The sequence below is a fragment of the Epinephelus lanceolatus genome, chromosome 14 (assembly GCF_041903045.1).
Source record: "Epinephelus lanceolatus isolate andai-2023 chromosome 14, ASM4190304v1, whole genome shotgun sequence".
Classification (NCBI taxonomy): Eukaryota; Metazoa; Chordata; class Actinopteri; order Perciformes; family Serranidae; genus Epinephelus; species Epinephelus lanceolatus.
The window spans coordinates 31,589,911-31,615,208 of record NC_135747.1 but is presented as its reverse complement, the minus strand read 5'-3'; the positions used below and the strand labels follow the sequence as shown (position 1 = coordinate 31,615,208).

Below are 25,298 nucleotides of genomic sequence, written 5' to 3'. Positions count from 1 at the left end.
ACAGAACAGATCAGCATAATAAATTAACAGTAATCCATGTGACACAATGAGACAGAGAGAGAGAGAGAGAGAGAGAGAGAGAGAGAGAGAGAGAGAGAGAGAGAGAGAGAGAGAGATACAGGTAATGACAGTAGCTTACAACAACATTAATGAAAGTAATAATATTATAGTTATAGTTCTGGCTACTGTGGTACAATATGTTGAAAGTATGTATTAATATCTGACAGTATACTTGTGTGACAATAGTCATATGTGTATAATAACAGTACAAGTATGACTAATGACTAATGATGGCAGCAGCAGCAGGAGGCATCTGGCAGGACCACGGCAGCAGCACAACCACACACGTCACGCTGTCCAGGCACCGCTGCGGTATGAGTTAATCTGAGAGACAGTGGAGCACAAAGGCTCCAGAGAAGAAGCCGAGTTAGTGACATCCAGAATGGCCGAGTTAGCAAGATGCAGTAATAGGATGAGAGAGAGAGAGAGAGAGAGAGAGAGAGAGAAGGAGCCCGGTGTATTATAGGGGGGTCCTCCGGCAGACTAGGCCTAAGTCAGCCTAACCAGGGGCTGGTACAGGGCAAGCCTGAGCCAGCCCTATCTATAAGCTTTATCAAAGAGGAAAGTCTTAAGTCTAGTCTTAAATGTGGAGACGGTGTCTGCCTCCCAGACCGTAACAGGAAGATGATTCCACAGGAGAGGAGCCTGATAGCTGAAGGCTCTGGCTCCTGATCTGCTTTTGGAGACTTTAGGGACCACGAGTAACCCTGCGTTCTCAGAGTGCAGTGTTCTGGTGGGATAATATGGCACTATGAGCTCTCTAAGGTATGACGGAGCTTGACCATTTAGAGCTTTATAAGTTAACAGTAGGATTTTAAATTCAATTCTGGATTTTACAGGGAGCCAGTGCAGAGAAGCTAAAACAGGAGAAATATGATCTCGTTTCTTAGTTCCTGTTAGTACACGTGCTGCTGCATTCTGAATTAGCTGGAGAGTTTTTAAGGACTTACTAGAGCTACCTGATAATAGAGAGTTACAGTAATCCAGCCTTGAGGTAACAAAAGCGTGGACCAATTTTTCTGCATCTTTTCGGGTCAGGATAGGCCTAATTTTCGCAATATTACGCAGATGAAAAAATGCAGTCCGTGAGGTTTGCTTTAAATGAGAATTAAAAGACAAATCTTGATCAAATATTACTCCGAGGTTTCTTACGGTAGTGCTAGAGGCCAGAGCAATGCCATCTAGAGAAACTATGTCATCAGATAAAGAGTCTCTGAGTTGTTTGGGGCCAAGAACAATAACTTCAGTTTTGTCAGAATTTAACATCATGAAATTGGTGCTCATCCAATTTTTTATGTCTTTAAGGCAGTTATGGAGTTTAGTTAATTGATTACTTTCTTCTGGCTTCATCGATAAATACAACTGTGTATCATCCGCATAACAATGGAAATTTATAGAGTGATTTCTAATGATGTTGCCTAAAGGAAGCATATATAGAGTAAATAGGATTGGTCCGAGCACAGAACCTTGCGGAACTCCAAAACAAACCTTGGTACGTAAGGATGATTCATTACGAACGTCAACAAATTGAAAACGATCAGATAAATAAGATTTAAACCAGCTTAGTGCTGAACCTTTTAGGCCAATTAAGTGATCCAGTCTCTGCAGTAGAATTTGATGGTCAATTGTGTCAAACGCCGCACTAAGATCTAATAAAACAAGAACAGAGACGAGTCCTTTGTCTGAAGCAATCAGAAGGTCATTTGTAATTTTAACTAGAGCTGTCTCAGTGCTATGATGCACTCTAAATCCTGACTAAAATTCCTCAAATAAATTATTATCCTGGAGAAAATCACACAGCTGGTCTGCGACTACTTTCTCAAGGATCTTTGACATAAAGGGAAGATTAGATATTGGTCTATAGTTGGCTAACACCTCTGGATCCAGGGTGGGCTTTTTTAGTAGAGGTTTAATTACAGCTACCTTAAAAGACTGTGGTACATAGCCTGTTAATAAGGATATATTGATCATATCTAATATATGAGTGTTAAAGGAAAGACCTCCTTAAGTAGCCTAGTTGGGATGGGGTCTAAGAGACACGTCGATGATTTAGATGAAGAAATCACTGCGGTCAATTCTTGAAGAGAAATTGGGGAGAAGCAATCTAAATATATATTAGGTCTTACAGCTGTGTTTGAGGTTAGATAGGTACTATCTGAGGACAGGAGGTCATGAATTTTGCCTCTAATAGTTAGAATTTTGTCATTAAAAAAGCTCATAAAATCATTACTGCTAAGGGCTAAAGGAATACAAGGCTCAATAGAGCTTTGACTCTCAGTCAGCCTGGCTACAGTGCTGAAAAGAAACCTGGGGTTGTTCTTGTTTTCTTCTATTAATGCTGAGTAATAGTTTGCTCTGGCATTGCGGAGGCCCCTCTTATAAGTTTTGAGACTGTCTGTCCAGATTAAACGAGATTCTTCCAGTCTGACCACCAAAATCTTATTGCATAATTGCGCAAGTTTGTGCCAAATTTGAAGAAATTCCCGCAGGGTTTTCTTGAGATACTGGGTTCATAAGAATAAAATGAAAGAGGTCACAGTAACCATGACCTTTACCTGTGACAACTACAATCTAATCAGTTTATTATTGACTCCAAGTGGACCTTTGTGCCAAATTTGAAGAACTTACCTAAAGATACTTTGAGATATTGCAATCACCAGAATAAAACAAACATGAAGTCAAGTGACCTTGAGCTTTGACTAACAAAATCTAATCAAGTAATTGCTGAGTCCAAGTGGATGTTTTTGCCAAACTGAAAGAAAATCCCTCACAAGCCTTATTGAGATATCACATTCACCAGAATGAAAGAAACCAGGCACCGCAGTGACTTTAACCTCTGACCACTAAAATCGAATCAAATAATTGTATAGTCCAAGTAAACAACTGTGCCAAATTTTAAGATGTTTCCTCACAGTGTTCTTGAGATATCATGTTCACTAGAACGAGATGGAGGAGGACACAATGACCTTGACCTTTGACAACTTAAGTGTAATCAGTTAATCGTTGACTCCAAATGGATGTTTGTGCCAAATCTAAAGAAACTTTCTCCACGCTTTATTTAGATATTGTATTAACGAGAATCAAACAAAAAGGTCACAATGATCTTGACCTAGAACAACTAAGGTCTAATCAGTTTATTGATGACTCCAAATGGAAGTTTGTACCAAATTTAAAGAAATTTCCTCATGGCCTTCTTGAGATATCGCATTCACCAGAATGAAACAAATGCAAGGTCACAATGACTTTGACCTCTGACCACCAAAAATGAATGAAATTATTGTTGAGTCCAAGTAGACCTTTTTGCCAAATTTAAAGAAATTCCCTCACACTATTCTTGAGCTACTGGGTTCACGAGAAACGTCAGAGGTCACAGTGACCTTGAACTACAACAACTAAGGTCTAATCAATTCATCATTAACTCCAAATGGACGTTTGTGCCAAATTTAAGGAGATTCCCTCAGGGTGAGATATTGTGTTCACGAGAATGGGACAGATAGATGGACATTCAAACCAAAAACATAATGTCTCCAGCCACAGAGCAATAAAAATACTCTCAAACTAAAACCGATTACTAGATGTACCAGAGGGGTTTAGGAGATGCTTATTCATGAAATGAAACATGGATAATTAAAATACTGCACCACTGACTGCTGGTGGTTGCAAATGTGGCATCATGCTACGTGATGCAAAAAATATCTGAGAGGAACATCTAAAAAGGGCTGATCATTAGTAGAGCCATCACTGAATTATCACAATGAGCATGAAAGAGAAACTGTAGACAGATATAACATGGAGAGCCCATACATCACAATCTCTTGTAAAAACTAAAGTGGACTAGAGTCAACCCTGGTTCAGTTGTACGAGAGCTTATGGGGACCCCTCAAGGGTCATGGGACGGCTTCTGAGACAAAACAGCCCTCGCTCTGATCTCCTGGAATGCAGAACTGCACTTGATATCATGAACACCCCTCCAGTATCAATAAAATATGGTATCAAAGTACATATCAAAGATTTGCTCGGATTTAATAGGGGTCATGAGCGGGCTTGGACTGCTGCGCGTCGTCTATGTCTGCCTTTTGCCTCATTGAATGAGACAAGAGGGATTGTCACACCATATGATGAGAGCACTGTGATCTTTGACTAAGTTTTGCTGTAACCTCTCTGTTACTCTCTCTTACAAGCCAAGATAGACCCGTAACCGTAGCGTGGTAACTTAAAACGGATGGGGCGATTTACGCAGCCATAATTCACTCTTCATAAACCTGCTACTTGGTGGATTAAATTCTGTCTGTCCCTCCCAAGTTCATGGTGACTGGAGAAAATTGATCTGTGAGAACCGCTGGCTGCCTCGTAATGCCAGGAGTCACATTGATCCCTGACCAAACTAAATAAATAGTGATCCAGAGATGATCAAAAAGCATGGTTTATAACATTCACAGATCAAATAGACTGGAGAGCACTGAGACTCCCACTCTAACCTCAGCCTGATATACTAGCAGCCTGCATGTATAAAATTCTTTTAATGTAAGCAGAGACCGCTCATTGCAAGGATTGTCTCCTGCACTTTTCTTCTTTTGCGACGGTATTTCTGAAACCATGACGCCAGGAATGGCTAAGAGAAGGCCAGGTCACTGTGTACTATCCTTTCTTTTATCTCCTTTTTTCTGTAAAGAGAGAGAAAGATATTATTCCGCCAGACACCTTGACCCCTATGGGCTCCGCTACTCCGAGCTTGAATAAAGCCCTTTGAAAAGGAGATATTTTACATTAATGGACAGCCATCCAACAAGTTGCTTCAAAGCTCCCTCCCCAATCACCTGGTGTCCCATGGAGAGCTCGCCCCGACGTCAGCTCCATCTCCTCTTTGATTCCTTCCATCATCCTCATCATTAGAAGCTGACACACACGCAGGCAGGCAGGCGAGCGGTCGGCCAGGCAGGCAGGGCCGTAGAATGCATAGATACGCGCGAGAAGCTTTTCAAGTGCAGAGAAGCTGACCTTCCAAAGAGCGAGGTCAGCTCCTTAACACACAGCCTGAGCCTTGACGCTCAGGATCCTACGGAGTGCTGTGTATACGTGACACAGCATGGCTACCGCCTTGTAGACACCACATCAGACTGGAGCGTCCAAACTGATGTGTGTACAGTCCACAGCGGGACGGCCTTCCTCTCCAGCATCAGATCATGGATGACCAGCGCTGCCTTCATGCAGCTTGAAACAAGCAACGTCAAACATCGACAGACTTGGGGTGTAGACTTGCTCTCTGTCCCTTCATTCAATTTCAGTTAGATCTCAGGGCAGTGGTTCTTACTGTATATACTGGATGGAAATGAGGACAGGTAAAAAGTTCTGCTTGACCATGGACGGATTATCAGACAATGGGCCCCTGGGCACAAACATCAAGAAGGCCCCGCCATCTCTCATACACGGGAGCAAGACAGACAGACTCTTTGGTTGTTTGGTCTCTTTCTTTTGTTTGTTTTGCATCTCTCTGTAGTCGTTACACATCTCTCTATGGTTTTATATCTTTCTGTACTCTGTATGCTTCTTTTTGTGGTTGTTTTGTGTCTCTTAGTGGTCATTTTAAGTCCCTTTGTGATTGTTTTGCCACTTTTTGTAGTCTTTGTGACTCTCTTTGCAACTGTTTTGTGTCACTTAGTAGTCATTTAGTGTCTCTTTGTAGTTGCCTTCAGGCTCTTTGTAGTTATTTACATCTCAGTAGCCATTTTGTGTCCCTTTGTGATTGATTTGCCACTTTTTGTAGTCTTTGAGAGTCTTTTTGCAACTGTATTGTGTCTCTTTGTAGTCGTCACACAACTCTCTGTGGTTTTGTGTCTCTTTGTAGTCGTCACACAACTCTCTGTGGTTTTGTGTCTCTTTGTAGTCGTCACACAACTCTGTGGTTTTGTGTCTCTTTGTAGTCGTCACACAACTCTCTGTGGTTTTGTGTCTCCTTGTAATCATTTAGTGTCTTTTTGTAGTTGTTTTGTGTCTCTTAGTGGATGTTTTGAGTGTCTTTGTGGTTGTTTACATCTCTTTATAGTTGTTTTGTGTCCATTTGTGTAGCTTTTGTGAGTCCCTTTGTAGCTGTTTTGCATCTCTTTGTAGTCATTACACATCTCTCTGTGGTTTTGTGACTCTTTGTAGTCGTTTTGTGTCTTTTTGTTGCTGTTTTGTGTCTCTTAGTGGTTGTTTACATCTCTTCGTAGTTCTTAAGTGTCCCTTTGTGGTTGTTTTGCACATTTCGGTCGTCTTTGTGAGTCTCTTTGCAGCAGTTTTGCGTCTTTTTGTAGTCATTTTGTGTCCCTTTATGATACTGCCACTTTTCGTAGCGTTTGTGAGTCTCTCTGTAGTGGTTTTGCATCTCTTTGTAGTCATTACACAACTCTCTGTGGTTTTGTCTTTTTGTAGGACATTTTGTGTCTTTTTTTATTGTTTTGTGTCTCTTATTGGTCATTTTGAGTTTCTCTGAATTTGTTTACATCGCTCTGTAGTCATTACACATCTCTCTGTGGTTTTGTGTATTTTTGTAGATATTTGGCATCTTTATATAATTGTTTTGTGTCTCTTAGTGGTCATTTTGAGTCTCTTTGTAGCAGCTTATCGTCTCCATTTTGCTGCTTACATTTTTGTAGTCATTTTGTGTCCCTTTGTGATTGTTTTGCCATGTTCATGGTCTTTGTTAATTTCTTTTCAACTGTTTTGTGTCTCTTTCTAGTCATCTTGTGTCATTTTGTAGATGTTTTGTGTCTCTTATTGGTCATTTTGAGTCTCTCTGTTGTTTACATCCTTTTGTGGTTGTTTTTCATAGTCTTAGTGAGTCTCTTTGCAGCTGTTTTGTGTCTCTTTGTAATCGTTATACATCTCCTTGTAGTCATTCTGTGTCTCTTCATGGTATTGCCACTTTTTGTAGCCCTTGTGATTCTTTTTGTAGCTGTTGTGCGTCTCCTCATAGTCGTTATGCATCTCTTTGTAGTCAATTTGTCTTTTTGTAGTTGTTTCATGTCTCTTCATGGTCATTTTGAGTTTCTTTGTGATCGTTTTGCCACTTTCATAGTCTTTGTGACTCTCTTTGCAACTGTTTTGTGTCTCTTTGTAGTCATTACACAACTCTCTGTAGTTTTGTATCTCTTTGTTGTTATTTTGTGTCATTTTATAGTTGTTTTGTTTCTTTTGGTGGTCATTTTGAGTCTCTTTGTACTTGCCATTAGCCTTTTTCTTAGTTGTTTACATCTCTTTGTAATTCTTTTGTGTCCCTTTGTGATTGTTTTGCTGCTTTTCCTAGGCTTTGTGAGTCTTTTTGCAGCTGTTTTGTGTCTCTTTGTAGTTGTAACACATCTCACTGTGGTTTTGTGTCTTTTTGTACTCACTTTGCATCTTTTTGTAGTTGTTTTGTGTCTCTTGATAGTCATTTTGTGTCCCTTTGTGATTGTTTTGCCGCTTTTTGTAGGCTTTGTGAGTCTCTTTGCAGCTCTTTTGCATCTTTTTGTAATTGTTACACAGCTCTTAGTGGTTTTGTAGGCCCATTTATTAATCAATCCATGGGCATGACATGAAATGTTCATTAGAAATGGCATTTAACAGTGGTAGAATGTGTTTTCTAGGACATTACAACTGTGGGTATCAAGCATGTGAAAGCACGTGAAAGAACAAAACACATAAAAGACTAATGGCATGAATTAGGATCATTTACAACATTAACAAGACAGTGTAATTCTCCAAAAATGCCTGCATTCTCAAAAACAACTTGTACTTTTTGTAGAACACTCCTGTCATCACTGACATAGCGCCTTCAATCAGGGGAGTGCTGTGTCTTTTATTGAGAATGTACATACGGTTTAGTTTGAGGAGAGTGGGAAATCATGAGTCACAATGAGCATACTTGTTTTTCTGTTGTTTTTTTTTTCACCGTTTGAGAGCTGGCGTTTTGCATCCTGCTGTGCAACTCGCGATGCCATTTAAAATGAGCTGTATGACTATCGCAGGTGAAGGCTGCCTGCCTGAAGTGTGACTGTGTACGCATTTGTTCGTCTGTCTTTGTCAGTATGTGTATGTCGGCGGCACGTGTGTGTGTTAGTGGGCTTCAAGTCATTGAGGATGGGTTTTGACAAGTGGCACGCTGCACTCCAGAAAGCTGGAGTGAGATGACTGACTAATTCACGGCTACATTGATAACTGAGACGTAGCAGAAGGAGATTCAGGCCTTCACTCTGTCAGTTGGAGGCACACTGTGTTATCCGCTTTCCTGTCAGGGCAGACAACAAGACATAACTAGCAGGGTAGAGGCGGGAGGAATTTGTAAATCATGAAACCTGCTTGTCATTGTTGGTCAGAACTGACAGCCTGAGGTGGAAGAACAGCTAGTTGTTTCACACTATTTATTCACTTTAATTAGCCATGAAAGGATCTCATTACAGCTCTTTGGTTACAGTTCATTACAAGCTGCATTGCAATGTTTTGGGAAAATTAATTCCCAAGGCTATCAATCTATTTTGCAGGAAAAATGGAGAAGGTAAGGCTCATCATTCAGTGTCTTTACATATCTTATCTATTCTCTGCATAATTACAATTATTTGAAGTTTTGTTCATTGGTGATTATGCATCACAGTTTGTTAATGATTTATGTCTCATTTGCAACTCCCAGTACAGCTGTCTGCACCAATAAAGTCTGCCCAATTTAATGTTTGCCCAGACTACTCACAACAACAAACAAGAATAATTATGCTTAATTTGCTGAACACTCTCTATTAGCTTTATTTTAATTTCTATAAACAAATCATCTGCTAATGTATGCAGAATCTGTTGACGTCAGGATAAGATTTAATTTGTAGTCCGTTTGTAGTCTAAGTAGTATTAACTGATCACATTAGAGTGGCAGGTGAACAGTCCATGTGGAGACCAATAGAGGCAGAATGCAATGGTCAAAATGCAGTCTTGGAACCCATCAATTTAGCAACACTGTAGATTTTTCTTTGTAGTTGCATTCATATGATACAACCTCCAGAGCTGATAAATTGAAGCCAAAGCGCAAGTGCCAAAAGCTGCAACTCCTAAAATGGCCACTTGAGACTGGCTTGCAAAGTGAGTCAATCTCCATAGACACCCATGTTAAAATGCCCGACTTTACAGCAGCAACAAACATGTCTACATCCTGGAACTAGAAACAGTTTTCGTCTCTATAGCTAATTCCCCCCGTCATGACAACTGTACGGGGGTGAATTTTTGTATATAAGTCAACTGTTTACATTTTATTAAGGCTGTTAGCCCTGTTTCCACCAAACACTTCCGGTGTGGTACTTTTGGAACTAAAAGTAACCCTTCAGACATGGTACCTAGACCCTTGCGTTTCCACCACAAACAGTGGTCAGTTAGACAGTTAGTCCTTCTCAGGCAAGCTCAGGGGTTTAGTGCTGCCAGAGCCCACAGAAACAAAGCTCTGCAACTTCACTGCTGGATGCATCTAAATCCTACACACTAGATCTTAAAATCAATAACTGATTTCAAGACTGTGATTATTATCAGGGTGTCTAGTTGACTTACACTTGGCCTTATTACCAAGCTCTGAAGCTTAGCTGAAGGGTAATTTCAAATCATAATCATATATCTAAAGAATAAAAAATATCTGTTTCAACTGTATGTTTGTGTTTTATCAAAAAAACACAAAAGGTTTCAATAACATTCTTTTTTACTTTTTGGAAACAACTACAAATCATACATTTTGTAAAATGATGACACATTATCAATGAATGCTCATATTGCTCAGTCCTATCACATGAAGGCTTCTGTCACACCACAGAGGAAGAAAACCATACACAAAATGCACAATTAAGTCAATTAAAATGTGAATAAATGTTATTGAAGCAACTGCAACCATTTAAAATGTGCCAAGTCTTGGAAGAGCCTTCTAAGGATGGTTCTCAACTTGGTGTCATAATCACTTAATGTGACCAAGATGCTAATAAGGTGAACAAGGTGCTTTTTGATTCCATGTTTTTATATTTGTTTGTCTGTTTTTTGCTATGGACTTATTAATATATGTTCTTAATGCTGATATGGTGAGATTCCCTCTATAAGCCTCTCGGGGGGTTTTTAAATCTCACCTGCACAATCTGCTTACTGTATTCTGTCGGTTTTGTTTGCTTGTTTTTCTTTTTTACTGTGCAAATTAAAATTAAATAAAATAAAACACAACATGTAAACTGCAAACATGTGTCTTGAGCCCACATGTGAAAAGTGCAACTAACTGCATAATGACAACAAATGGCAAATGACAGCAAACCAGAGTGTGCAAACAGCAAAACAAACACCAAGCTTTTAAACCTGATGTCACAGTTCTATTGTTGAAGTGATTTCTAACTGCATAGCCAAAGAAAAGTTCATTTTTCATTTGCAGTATTATATTTGGCGGTATGGCTCTGTTCTGGGGCCACTCCGCCTTTCCTTTGCAATGAGAGCACATCTTTCTGCCCTTCCACATGCAAGCAAAGAAAGCCTGAGGCCTGAGACAGAAAGAGCAAACCTCCCTGCCCTTCCATGCACCTACATTGAGAGCCTAAGGCAGAGAGAGCAGCAGCAAAGACCCCCCGGGAACAGAACAGAGCAGTGACAAACAGAAATGACACTGATAAGTCAGACACAGCATGCAAAAGGAGGAGCTGAGGTAGAGGTGGGTTGTAAAGCAGCTTGCAGAGGAAGTAGCAATAGTAGGCAGGCTAGAGAAGTTTAAATAGGGCGCCCTGAATGACTCCCCTCCATCAATCCACTGCTCCATCAGATGTTGCTGAGCTTGACATCGTGTCCTGTCTGAACTAACGCTCAATTTCTGGTTGCCAGCCTGGCAACAGATTTTAAAAGTTAGTGTTGAGGCCTGTATATTGTTTTTATTCATTCATTCATCCATCAGAAGTTGTAGACAAACATTTGAAAATGATTGCATATAGCTAGCTGGGATCTGATGACTTTAAATTAAAATTAAGTAAAATTCTTGCAAAATAAGAGAAGTAAGCATTGCTTATTTTTTTCCCCCTCTGGTGCACCAACATCTACCCCATTCCTTTCCTCCTCCTCCCATTCTTTCATGTTTTCCTCTCCTCATCGCCTTCTCCATCATCACTCCACCTACTGGGGTTACTCTCCAAGTGTTGCGTTGCGCAGCCCACGTAGCACAGAGCGGTGCGGGCTGCGGCACTGCCAGTGAAAACACAAGAGTGTAACAGGATAATGAGAGAGGGAGAGAGGGCCTCTCTGTTCTCTACGTCTCAGCATTTTCCGATCCCTCGCTCGGCCTCAACCCTCGCCCTTAACCCGCCCTATCTGGATCAGCTGCACAAGTGAAAGATACTCAAAGACCTGAGAGAGCTCAAATGTAATCCAAGAGTTATAATGACATCCAAAAAAGACACAGGTGAGAAAAAATGTTCACTCCTTTAAATCCCTCCACTGTCTACAAGGGCAAGCCCTCTCCACTCCTGAGCAACGAATGCTTATCACAGCGCTGTCATCACTCTCAAACGCACCCTGACCTCTCATTCGCCTATCATACCCTCCCAAAGGACACCAATCGATACCCGACACATGACACTCCACACACACACATACACAGTGACAGACAGTGAGGTTTGGATTTGAAGGTCTTTCTGATCTGGCTGGGACGGGGTCTATTTTCTGGCTGAGCGGCTCACATCCCGTTTGTAAGTCTTGGCAGCCTGACTGGGAGTTTCTCCACAGTCTCTTGGGTCCTCTGAGGTGTTGAGCGCACAAGTACACAAACACGCGCACATAAGAACATGTATATACACGGATGTAAATACGCGCACACACACTGGCACACACTAAATACAAATGTTCAGTATTCATAATTCAACAGGCTAACATTATTTCCCAGGAGCTCTTTCTGTCAAGAGTTTAGTCACTTGAATCCACTTAAATGGAGAGCAGATCTTACGGTGTCCTCTGGAATAACACAGTGAGCATTGAACTGAGGTCATGGATCAGTTGACAGTTGGCTGCATAATTTATGTTAAGTTGAAAATCTCTGGTGTCAGACGCAGTTCATGCATAGACCATAGCTCATATATTGACTGCGCTACAACCAGAAAAAGTTAATAGACCGTAATAATGTCATCCACTCTACAATGTGCCATCTACTCTTCCCTCAGGTGCTCACTGCACACAAAGGTCTGTCTCCAGACCAGGGGCAAAGAGTGTTATCTCTGAATTTGACATAGGTCATGTTAATACCATATACTATTTGGATATTCCGAATTAGACCTTACTCTGAATGTGGCATTTTCCAATTAAGACATGTGGGATAAGCCAATATTATTCGGGTTTTAGGAGCATTCTTTGGACATGTACTCAGCAAATTCGAAATGTGTGTCTCAACTGGGGATTCTATTGCATGTTCGCGACACCCTCAGCTCTGTGCATTGTCATACATTTGTACACAAACCACCTCCCCAACAGTTTGCAGTGCTAAGGTAGAGATGCATGCCCACATGAAAAGACCACAGTTCTAGTCAGACGGAGAAACACACCCACTTTTAAAGATGTAAGACTTGGATATCAACAGTTTTGGGATATGCAAAATAACGCTGACCTTTTTTAAGAGGGTGGTTGAGGGAATGAAAGGGGAAGGCTGTGTTCGCACCGTCTGCCACCGCTGGAAAACTTTGAAAAAAATCCTGGCACAAGTGACAGTCGTTCCAGTTTTCCATATTTTGACGTGATAAACGACATGTTATGGCACATTATTGGAGTACGTACAGCTGAATGTAAACTGGAATAGGAGTGAAAAAATCATTTTCATTAGCCATGTAAACAGCTTAGTGAGAATATTGTGTTTTTTGGAACAAGGGCAAAAAGGGCAAAAGACAGGATGCAATTTTTACCCTTGATCACCTTTTCTTGCAGAAGAAGTTACTGTTAAACCAGAGGGGATACCTGACACCTGTACTGTATAATTCAATAGGCCTATAATAAATGCCACCTATCTGAAGTTTATTATTTTTATTCTTTATCATCATTGTGGTGGGAAGGTGTTTATTTACTAACTGCTCAAGCTGTAGTTTCTGCTGCTGCATAGGATTGCATTATATTCTTCGGTGTCCTATTGTCTTAATAGAAACCCTTTACGTGCAATACAGAAGCTTACTGGTAATAATTATAAGTACTTTTTCCAGTAGCTTCCATGTCATGCAGTATACAGCACTTATTGTTATATGCAGTAGTTATACAACTTAATTAATGGAAAAAAGTGCTAAGTCTCTAATATCGATCCGGGAGGTAGACACTGGACATAAGACTATCCTTTTTGATAAAGCTTATAGTTAGGGCTGGCTCAGGCTTGCCTTGGACCAGCCCCTAGTTAGGTTGATAAAGGCAGAGTATGCAAAGGGACTTCCTATAATACACTGAGTCCCTTCTCTACTTCTCTACTTCTCTCGCTCTCACTTTCAGGTGATAAACAATTGCTTCTTTTTCATTTGCTTTTACTGGATGTCACTAACTCGGCTTCTTCTCTGGAGCCTTTGTGCTCCACTGTCTTGCAGGTTCCCTCAACTCACGGCTACCCCTGGATCATGGATCGTGGTTATGCTTCCTGATGCCGACTACTTCTGCCATTATCATGAGTCATACTTCTACTATTATTATACACATACGATTATTATTGTCACATACATAGAGTATCATATATCAATATATACTAATAACATATATACTACCAAAATACTATTATTACTATAATATTATTACTAAAAAAATATATTATGATGTTGATCTGTGCCGTACGACATCCCTGGAAGAGGGATCCATCCTCACTTGCTCTTCCTGAGGTTTCCACCATTTTTTTTCCCGGTTAAAGAATTTTTTTTAGAGGGGGGGCGTTTTTCCTTATCTGCTGTGAGGGTCTAAAAATCAGAGGGATGTCGTATGCTGTAAAGCCCTCTGAGGCAAATTGTGATCTGTGATATTGGGCTTTATAAATAAAATTGAACTGAATTTAATTGACTTGATTTCTCCTCTAAGATTTAATTCCTGTCATTTTGCTATGGACACTGTCAACTATCAAACAAGTAAGTATTCACCATCTGTATCAGTTAATAGGGATGCAGGATATTGATGTTTTGCCGACATCCAATATGTCGATATGTGACAACTAATTTGACCGATAACCGATACCAATACTGATACATCCACTTTTTTTCCCCCACCTAATTTTAGTGATCAAGTCTCTTCTGTGGTGGAATTAACATCATATTATACATGCATACTCTTATCATGATGGCCCATCAGCAGAGGAAGACATGAAATACAATGTTTTAAATGTATGTGATAATTACTCACTGTGCAAAATAAGGAAAAGTATGTTGGCTGATCATGATAGTTCATTTTAAAGCCAATATCGACTGATATCGATGACGTGCTGATTTTATTGTGCATCCCTATCAATTAAAGACGTTGAATCATGGAGGTCTGGTGGTTGTAATCACATCCCTGTACACGTAAAACTGTAAAAGCTACTGAGGGGGTAGATCAGTATCAGTTATTTCATACACATTTAAATGAACAAATAGTGACTTTAAGCACTAACAAGTGGTCCTGCCTCTTTAATGTACTGACAGTGAACGCAGGACACTGGTCCTCTGTCATACTTGACTGATGTACAGTGAGCTGCAGACTGTGTATGTGCTTGTGCATTTGTGTGAATGCCTGTCCGCATGTGTCTCCATGTGCACACTTTGTCTGTGTGTGCATGTTTGTGTTCTGCATGTCTTGTGTACCCGTGCGCATTTGCAGGCGCGTGCTGGTGCGCGAGAGGTGCTCCCCGTCGTGTCGGCCGCGCCACCATGCCATCTGGAGAGGAAATCGAGTGTGAAGTACAGTATAGTTTGGGACCAAGCTCCGTGGCAGCGGCTCAGCAGTTAGTTCATTAGTTCCAAACTTCCAGGGATTAGGAGAGAATCTCTATGGCAGGGAGGCAGGGGGGAGTCAGGGAGGATGGAGGGACCCATGTGGGGAAAAGAGAGGGAGAGGGAGAAACACCAGGAGGAATACTGGACCATAGGGCACTGAGAGACAGAGAGAGAACACGAGAGAGAGAGATAAACAATCTTAACCCTGAGGACCCTGGTGAAGGGAGATGAGCGGGAGAGAGGGACAATGAAAGAACAAGACAGCGAGGGAGAGAGGAGGAGAGAGGACAGGTGTAGCCGTCAGTTCCGCTCCGGGGTTTCAACCTGCCCTCCCTCTTCCTCCACCCCACTGATCATACAGATATGATGATATGTGTAAGAGTGTTAGAGCAGTCAGCCTTGTCTTCCCTCCCCTCTCTCCTCCTCCTTCTCTCCCCTCTGGGTCTGCGGTGACAGTTAGCAAGCTCTGGGTGGCTCCTACCCTTTACTCCTTTTCTCATCTCCCTGCCTCTTAAGCAGCCAGCGTTACTGCCAAGATGGAGCGCAGACATTTTTGGAGTCAAAGCGGCAGGCAATTAAAGCAGGCACTCCCGGATTTCAATTTTCAAGGGGAGGGGGTGGACTGACCTTCACGGCGTACCTTTTTGTCATGAATATCCTTCCCTGTTTTAAGGTGAAGGTGACAGATAATGAAAAGAATACATTAATGAACACATAATGGGAGGGTAGTCGTGGGCAGTAGCCCCATTTAAAGCCTATCCATGCTTACCCGGTAACTAACCTCACATTTTACCTAACCTATTGTTGCCTTTACCAAAACAGCGGTTTGGGGTGGCATTTAGCGAGCTCACTCTCTGCTTTGCTCCCATTCTTTCTCCCCTAGGAAAAAAAAACAAAAAAAAAACAGACATGCACTACCACACCATTGTGAGGCCTGGCATCTCTTGGCAAACACACAGTGCCGACTGTGTGGTTGTCATGGCGAATATAATCGCAGCTACGGTATACACTGTAGAAATTGTCAGAGCAAACACACTCACAATGTAAAAGCTAAATCTCTCATTTATTTACAATGCAGCTGATCCCAGAACAGATCTTAATCTGACATACTACATGGCGGGTTAGGGTGTTAGAAATTACGTGGGGTGTTATGAGACACAAATTGCTGTCTGGGAATTTTGCCTCAGCACATTTTCTTTAATATTGCTGGGTATTCACACAAGAAGATGTGAATGTGTTCAGCAACGTGTGCATCTGATCTGCATAACGTGCTGCCATTTATGTTTGAATCAAATTTATTTGACAGATACTTCCATCTTAAGCGGCATAAAATAAGTGCAAAAATTCAAAAGCAACATGTGACCAGATGTCAAAAACTGGAGTTGCAACGATCCCAATAAACATTTTCACAGCCCTGCGCAACAAGTGCTTGGGGATTTTTAAAAGAATGACATGGTATGGAAGTGCAAGCATGAGGTGTGGATCCCATGTTTTATACTTAGGAGTGACATCACTGTGTGCTGACAACCAAAGTACACGTCTACATTGCTACAGCAAGGAAAAAAATAAACCATATAAAAAAATAGCAAATTAAAAAAACAGTTAAGTTGCTCTTTCAGAAGTATGTCCATGGCTGCTTCAGTTTTAAAGTACGATACTTGACTGGACTTACTGTGAGATGTTAGCAATAAGGAGAGATATATATTTTCTAACGAAAAACTTCTCTGATGTGACCTCTTATGCATCTATTAATTTGGTGCAATACTGTTTACTGGTGTCACTTAAGAATTTTTACAATCTGAACTATTACTGACCATTTTGACCAGGCTATAGTCTCTTGGTTTCCAATAAAAGTGTGCCCGCAGATTGTACAATGTATCTACACATTGGGCATAGTGAGCAGCATGTTAGCAGCAACAGTTTCATTATTCAATCAGCATCTTCTCAGAATTCAGGTCCAGTGCTGTTGTGAGGGACACTCACTTTTTGGCAGCACTACGAGCCCAATACAAAGTCACTTAAAAAAAAAAAAAAAACACTGTAAAAAATGAAAATGCTTTGGGTCGAGGTTACACACATAAAACGTGAAATGTGAAACAAAAAATAGACATATCTGTTGTCACATGATGACCACTTATAAATGTGGCTGAAACACCTCCTGTCTATTTGGATATTAAATTTCAGATGTTAAAATTACTCAATGATTAAAGGTTCCATATTCGACATGCTTCACCCTCTTTTTAAGACAAATCCTAAAACATACATGTTTTCAATGGCTTTTGGTTGTTCGTAGTGGTTTTAATAGTTTAGTTTTTATAATCTTTTTTTTTTTTTTTTTTTACATATGTTATTGTTCTTAGAGGTGTTATTCTGTTTTATATTTGTGTACATGTTATATTGCTATATATTTGTGTGTCATTCTTTTAATTTGAGCAGCACTTTGGTGAATTTCAATTGTTTTTAAATGTGCTATATATACATATACTTGATTTGATTTGACATTCAGAAAATTAACATAGCAGCAAATAAATACTTGTCATGTAAAGACATGGTGGAATAATGGTGTCCTGAGCAAAGAATGAAGTCACACTACTTCTGGGTGCGTCGCAATCCAAGTTTCTCTGCTCATTATTGTGGTAGACTGTCTGGCCACACCCACATTATTGTATGTGAATCCCTGTGAGTGTGTCTCACTGGCTTACGCATCACAACTCTGCACTGCGCTCACACGATGGTTACCACTGATACAGGGGCGGCATCATCACAGAAGCATAGCACCCAACCTCCGGTTTCACCCCAGGTAACAATGTTAGCTCTGTCAGCACTGTCGCTGTTGCTAGCCCTGTTTATGGAGTTAGCACCGTTACCTGCTAGCCACCGGCTCAGCCACCTCCATGTTGAGAACTGTGTGCAGACAATCACACCCCAGACTCTGAATCATGCTTTAAATGTCACATTAAGCACCTTTAAATCAGGTGCAATGCCTATCTGTGTAAATTTCCTTTCCTTCACTCCATATTTTGCATCTCTCCACAGAAACATAATGAAATATATCATGCATGACTCCAAACATATATTATTTCCTCAGTTCTGCCTTTCAGTAAATATAGATAAATGCAATTTGACTGTTTAGTGTCTAAAGAGGGCCTTCAAATACTTAGAAAATACCCTCCTGTGAATTTAATAAAGAAGAAAAATAAAGAAAAGATATTTTTGAAAATGGCGTTTTTGAACACCTAGTGAAAAAGTGAAAAAAACATTATGCCACACTGATTTCAAAAAATGGAAATTAATATCTAAAAGAAATGTCTTAGCAATATTACTACCAGTCCAAACACACACACAAGAACATACACCTGAGGCGCTGTTCAACCAACAGGAAAAAATCATCTTAAGGGAAGGTATAACTACACAACGACCCCCATGGATTTCCAATTGCCACAGTGGAGAAAGAAGCTGAGAGTGTGGGAAGTGAAGAAAGGGTACCAGTAGGAAAGGTGCATTACGTTATTGAGTAAATAACTAATTTTTATATTACACAGTACGACCTAGGAAACACATAACAGGTTACAGGATTTTAGCACACTGTGTCCGACTCTTTGAAAGTAAAGGTGGACCTATGGTGTCAAAAAATGGCTGAAATCTGATGCCATGCTTCAAACTGTGTAGTGCTGATGTAGCTACATCAGAGCGGGAGAACATGATGGGATTATTAGGCAGGGAAGTATTGAGGTACAAGACTATTATCCAGAATTTATTGTTGGTATTGTAGTGCAACTAGTGGAAGACAGAGAGGTAAGCCTGCTGAGGGACGTGTTTCTGAATTTTAAGGGAACAGACCTGCCCTGCAGCTAAAGTCATTTCCTCCTTTATTTTCAACAGCATATACCAGGGCCTAATTGCTATTGTCTACACTTAAAACCCACCAGCTAATCAGAATCAGAATAAGCTGAATGTACGCACATACAAAGTGTATGACTCATTCTTTTTGTTAATGTTCTCATATGTGCCTGGAAATGTTCTGACAAAGTAAGAGAAAATCACCATTATATAAGTAACACGTGTACACCAGCCAATTTAGTTCTTACCACTGTGTGTGTGTTAGTGAATCAGACACATTCTAAATTGAACTTTCACTAAGCCCCGCCCCTTAGTGAAGGGTCAATTGAGAGATGCATATCATCTATTTGCAATCAGCATACTGTCACGGCCCAATTTCTCTGTATAAGAAATATGTTTGCCTAGAATTGTATCAGAGAAAGCGGCATTGTTTTTTTTATGCGCATATTAGCGAATGCCTTGGCAGTCGGAAGCAGCTGATAAACCATTTGTCACTCTGTTCAAACATGCTATGACGGTCTATGAAGATGCGCTCTCACCTAAAGGCATGTCTTCCAGCAAAGTTAGATATTAAAACACCTGCTTGGTGGTTAATCAGAATCTTTTATATATCCTGCAAAGGCTAACAATTTCCCTCGACTACATATGTGGAATATCATGGCACTAGAAATTGGTGGGAGTAGCTGATCATTAAAGACGAAGTAACTGTTACATTTTAATACTGACATTATTAGGGCTGCCCCCTAATAGTCGATCAAACGTTAGTCAACGAGAAAGGTCAATAGTCAGCAAGATTTCATTGGTCGCTGAGTCGCAGAAGAAAACAAAAGAAAGAAAAAAAAGTGAAACTCTATTAGGAGCTGCACCTTGTCAAAATAAATCAAAACCTATATAACTGGATCATGTGTGAATTTAATTTGAAAGGGCAGACACAGGAAGTGTCCACACTCAGCAGTCAGACAGGAGTCAGGTTAATTTCCAGGGCTGGTACCTGTGGTTATTCCACAGGCTAGTTAATAACATGTCGGGCAGGAAATCCAAAGTGTGGGATCATTTTGAGAAGGTGAAGGACGAACCCAAGGTGATATGTAAACTCATCTTCATTGGTCGACTACAAACATGACGTATCATCTGAAACATGGAAGTAGCTACATGCCCATTAGCCCACAGCGTCATTAACAGGCAGCTCGCTCAGTGTGTGACGTGCACTTGTAGATAAAATATAGGCCTATATTAATGAAGGTTCATTAGTACGGTTTTGTATTTCTCTGTAATGTAGCACAGTGTTAACAATGTTACTGACACTATTCTTTCTCACACCTTCAACTCAAACCACCAAAATATATCATTTAATAATTAAATTAATATCGTAAACATGCAGGCGACTAGTTGACTAATGGCCCTAAATGACGACTATTGGTCGACTAGGAAATTCTTAGTTGGGAGCAGCCCTAGATATTATCATGTACTCCATTGTAAGCTCAATTCAGTTTAATAAAATGTTCGTACACACGGTTTAAACACAGATTTGTGTTTGTGAAAGGGCCAATTTGCAATCTCCAATTGCTCAAAGAGAAAAGGCCTTTAATATGGAGGGGGAAAATTCACAGTAGTTTCCTGTAAACTGTCTTATGTTTAATGAGAAATGAGTGGGTTGCTGAGAGAAATAAGCAGGTTGGAGCAGGATATATTTGTTGAAATCCGATAGAGACATGGACCTGTCACATGCTGACAGGCTGACATCCGGCATCTGAATTCTCCTCAGGCCTGAATGGCTGCTTCAGTGCTGCATTCCTCTCCACATTTCTCCTCTAACACATAATAGAGACAGATGCTCTGACATCCACCAACTCCATCGCAGGGTCACAGTTTTAGCCTGTCAGTCACACAGGCCATCATCTTATTGTCTTTGTCTACTACAGGAACAGCCTCCAGCCATATCAATCATCTTTATTATCATGACTTAAAAACCTTTGTTAGTTAACTTTTTACCCGGGCCCCTTCTTTATCCCACTCTCCAATCACAATTTCATGGGCAGTTCAGCAGGGCCAATGGGGAGGTCGTGTGGGCGGGGGGAGAATGCTTTTAACCTGCTGCATCTGGTGCTTTCCCGCTGCTCGCCCAGTGGGACATGGTCACCTTGTTTTAAAGGACTCTGATAGGGGGGCACCGCTGCCTTTATACCATCATAATAGGGTGAAATGTGCTTGTTTTAAACATCTCACTTAGGTAGTTTTCCTTTCAGTGATTAAGACCGAGCACCTGTCTGAAGGAGATAGAATTAAAATCAGGATTACACAGCTGTGCGTGTGTGCTCTCTGTTGACCTGTTCATACGAAGCTGCATTTCATTTATACATTTGTGTGTCTATGTACCTTTTTGCTGAGGGCTACACCATCCTCACAGTCCAAGACGGCACAGTCAACATCCAGCGAGGCTAGTTTTCTCAATTTTCGCTCATCATTGCCAGGGCAGTAGAGAACGGCCCTGCGGGGTATGTAGCGCAGCGAGGAGCCTGCAGTGTGATGGTGATAACGCCATGCTACGGCATACAACTGCCAGGCTGCGGGCAGGAGCCCACCGCTCTCCCTGTCAACACAGATATAAACATACATAAGCACACGGTGGCACAGACATATACATGAGTCTGTGTACATTTCATAAATATACACACAGACAGTATGCACACATACACATCCTCAGTGCATACATTACTCATGTCAGCACACAGTATCAATACAGGGCTAAGGGCAATGAATAATTAAAGATTGTTGCTGCATTCATCTTCATAATATCTACAGTGTTTATATCACATGTGAAGATCCAGACCGAGGCCTCTTCCTCCAGACTAGGGCGAAAGTCTGGAAACATTTCATTTTGGGAGCTCTGTTTGCCCTTCAGCTGTCCATTGAAGTGGATGAGAGACGTTGACCTGTGCTTTGGCACCCTTTGTTGGGAACAAACTCACCCAAACACTGAGCCACTCATATGCTAATGTTACCATTCTGCTGAATATCTAGCCAGGGCAGGAAGTGAAGGGGTGTTAGCAGTGGTTGGAGCTGAGTCATGGAAAAAATTTAAGTTTGGGGGACACAGAGTAGCTGTGTTATTTTAGTTACTGTTTTAAGGCCAACGTCTGTGACTTTATTACTATTATAGGTGCAAAACCGACTAAACAGATGATTATTTATTAGCCACACAATGATGAGATGGATCAACAGAATTAGAATGAGTAAATGTGCAACACCTATCATACAATTTTGCATTGCATATGAGTAAAATAATCATAAATTACAACCCTGATTTCAACATATTTGGAACACTGCATAAAACATAACTGAAAACAGAATGCAATAACTGAAATTTTCTCCATTACACATTTTTCACCAGATGTAGACCAGACATTGGTATTAACTCAATATAACTACACTGACAAAGAAATCATAACCTTCTAATCTTTTCAAAATTATGTGCAAAAAAGTGGAATGACAGAAAAAAAGGTTCCAAGCTGAAACCTGAAATTTATTTAATATTTGGAGAAGCCTTTGTTAGCAACACCAGCTTCAAGACACTTCTGTGTGAAGACACTGATCTCTCACACTGTTCCGATTGGATTTTAGGCCCATTCTTCCACACAGACTTAAAATCTGGAAGATTTTGAGGCCCACTTGTAAATCTTGAGAATTAAATTTCACTTTCAAAACTTCAACGAATGTTCTCAGTCTGCATATACTTACTGAATATTGTTTATAAAGAAAAGGGTCGTCGTCAAATTCAGATTGAGTGTATATTTATAAAAAACAATAATGTTTGTCAGTTTGAACATTAATATCTTGTCTTTCTATTCTATTCAGCTGAAGATTTGCAAATCATTGTACTCTGTTTTACCCAGCATCCCAACTTGTTTGAAATCGGGGTTGTACTTAACATGGCCTCCACAACTTGTGATTGTCAGAGCTGTTGTACTTATTTTTGAAAAAGATAATAAGCTATGCACAACTTTCAGTCACATGTAAAAAAAACACTAACACCTGCAAACATTTGGCTTTTTTATTTTATGGGAAAGGTTTAAGGCTGAACGATATGGAGAAAATTTCATATCTCGATATTTATGCCAGATATCTCGATACCGATACGATACGATATGACTATGGGTTCAGTGAAAACTAAGCATTCTTTATAAAAAATTTAAAAAAAAAATAAACAAGTCCGAACCGAACCAACCTGGAAGCCCTCTTTAGTGACTGAATACACAGGAATCATGTGTAGCAATATGGAACGTTATAGCATTTGTAATGTCTTTGTGCCTGCTGGACGTTGATTGGTATGGCATTATGCTACTCAAATGTTAACGGCTCGTTTCTCCTCTGACACGTCACATACCTGTGTGCCGCTACGGCTCGGCTGTTCCGGTACTACTGGGCAGTCATGACACCAACTTATTCACCTGGAGCCGGGCTTCTCGGTCGCCGGTAGCCTCACATCACCAGGCTCTTCACATACGGCGAAACGCCGGTAAACCACGTTATCTTGCGGCGGCCATAGCGCTCCGCCGTATTCCCGTCTGTGACCCCCGTTCAACCCACAACTGGTAAGTTTCGCCTTTCGTTTCTGCTGCTGGTTGAAATCTGTACTCACACAGCGTGCTGAATGATTTAATTTGCTCGAACAAAACTATTTTTAGTCGCAAATGTGTTGTGTGTACTAGCAAGTTGCTAGCAGCAGCACGTCTCCCAGTCAAGCTGGGGAAACTCATGGGGAAATTATATCGTCAATATCGTTGCCTTTTGGGATATTAATATCTTGCATGTTCATATCTCGGTATAGATACGATAATGATATATCGTTCAGCCCTAGAAAGGTTACAATCAACATTCACACCTGGGTCTAATGGCTCTGCAGTAGTCATGGCTATTTATCGGCTCTGGCTTCGATAAGCAGTGATGGAAATACAACACCCAGGTGAACATGCCCTTTACCAGTGACATGCCACCACAAAAAAAAAAAAAAGTCTGCCTCAGCCCAAGCGACGCTCAAACATTATTCAAAATTAGTCTGCACTGAGTTTGAAAGACAGAGTATGTATGCAGTAACCAATGTAACATTTCACTGGCCTTCATGCTGCTTTCTACTGTTTACTAACCTGTTTTCCGGCCTGAACGTGACACACCAGTATAAAATAAGAGAAAGGCCTGCTCGTCTGCAGCCCTAGTCTACTGACAATAAAAAACAGAAGTCCACAGCCTTTTTTTAAGAGAGTTGTATTTAAAAAAATAAACAAATAAACTGCATACACTAATTTGGGTGGAAAAGAGGCAGTCATTATATCCACATTGCTGCTGATTATTCATCAAAAATTTCATTGTGTAAATATTTTGTGAAAGCACCAATAGTCAACCCTACAATATCATCGCAATATCAATATCGAGGTATTTGGTAAAAAATATCATGATATTTGATTTCTCCATATCGCCCAGCCCTAACTCAAAATAAACCCTTTGTGAGTAATGCCTCACAGTATCAGTAACCTCTTGATAGCATTCTGGGTGCTTCCTCAGTGTCTTTGCACTTCAGAGGATTCTTCTTACAAATTTAGAAAAACATACAACAAAATGGTTTTGGTGGCTATTTCATTTTTGAAAGCATTTAATGTTTATAAGCAGCACTGATGAGCGATGGCAGCAAGAAGAAGGCGAAAACATGCATCACATTATTCATGCTTTCCTTCCCAACAACTCGAATAAAAAATATCTGCTTTGATTGCCTCACAATGAAATACCAGCTTGACCGGTTGTTGACATGCTCATCATCACATCTCCCACCTCCTAAAACACACACTCAATTGTTTCAAGGGTTCGCACACAGAGTCACAAACACAGGCAGTGATTTTGGCTTGTGTCCCCCCCTCCCATCCACGCCCACCCACACAACTGTGCACACCAATAATCTCAATCATTGTACACACGTCTTAATTATTTGTTCTGTCAATCTGGCCTCTGAAACAACTGGCCCTAATGAATACCTAAATGTTTGGGATCAGATATATCTAATTACAGCTGGAAACAGCTTCTCCCACCACTAACTCTCACTGGGTATCAGAAGCCCTTCGAGGGATCATATTTGTAATTAGTGTCCCTCTTTGCCTGCGCAAGACAAGAGAAAGAGAGGAAGAGGGGGGTATTCCTCCTGTTAAAAAAGGGGGGGGCTGAATTATTCTCCTTTCTTGTCTTTTGCTCTCTAAAAAGGAGCAAAAGTCACTTCAATAGCCACTTAATCCTGTCAACTACGCTTCCACATGCCCTCCAGTCCCAATAAGGTCTAATCTGCACTGATGTTGCGGTTTGTAGCAGGCAGTTAAAAGTAATTCAGGTTGCTTCCAGCATTTTAGTGCTCCCAAGTACATAGACCTTTAGGAACTGGGAACACAAAAGGCTTAGGGAGAAAATATGGCAAAGGTTGGAGACTTTATGGTGCACCACCAG

At 40.7% G+C, this 25,298-nt stretch overlaps 1 protein-coding gene across 1 annotated transcript in view; it reads right to left on the bottom strand.

Annotated features, from left to right (window-relative positions):
• Positions 1–25,298, bottom strand: part of clybl (citrate lyase beta like) — a 93,374-nt gene that overhangs the window by 21,782 nt on the left and 46,294 nt on the right. Inside the window, exon 2 of the mRNA XM_033618092.2 lies at positions 21,192–21,405. Coding sequence (XP_033473983.2) covers positions 21,192–21,405 — 214 coding nt within the window. The remainder of the gene's footprint in view (positions 1–21,191; positions 21,406–25,298) is intronic.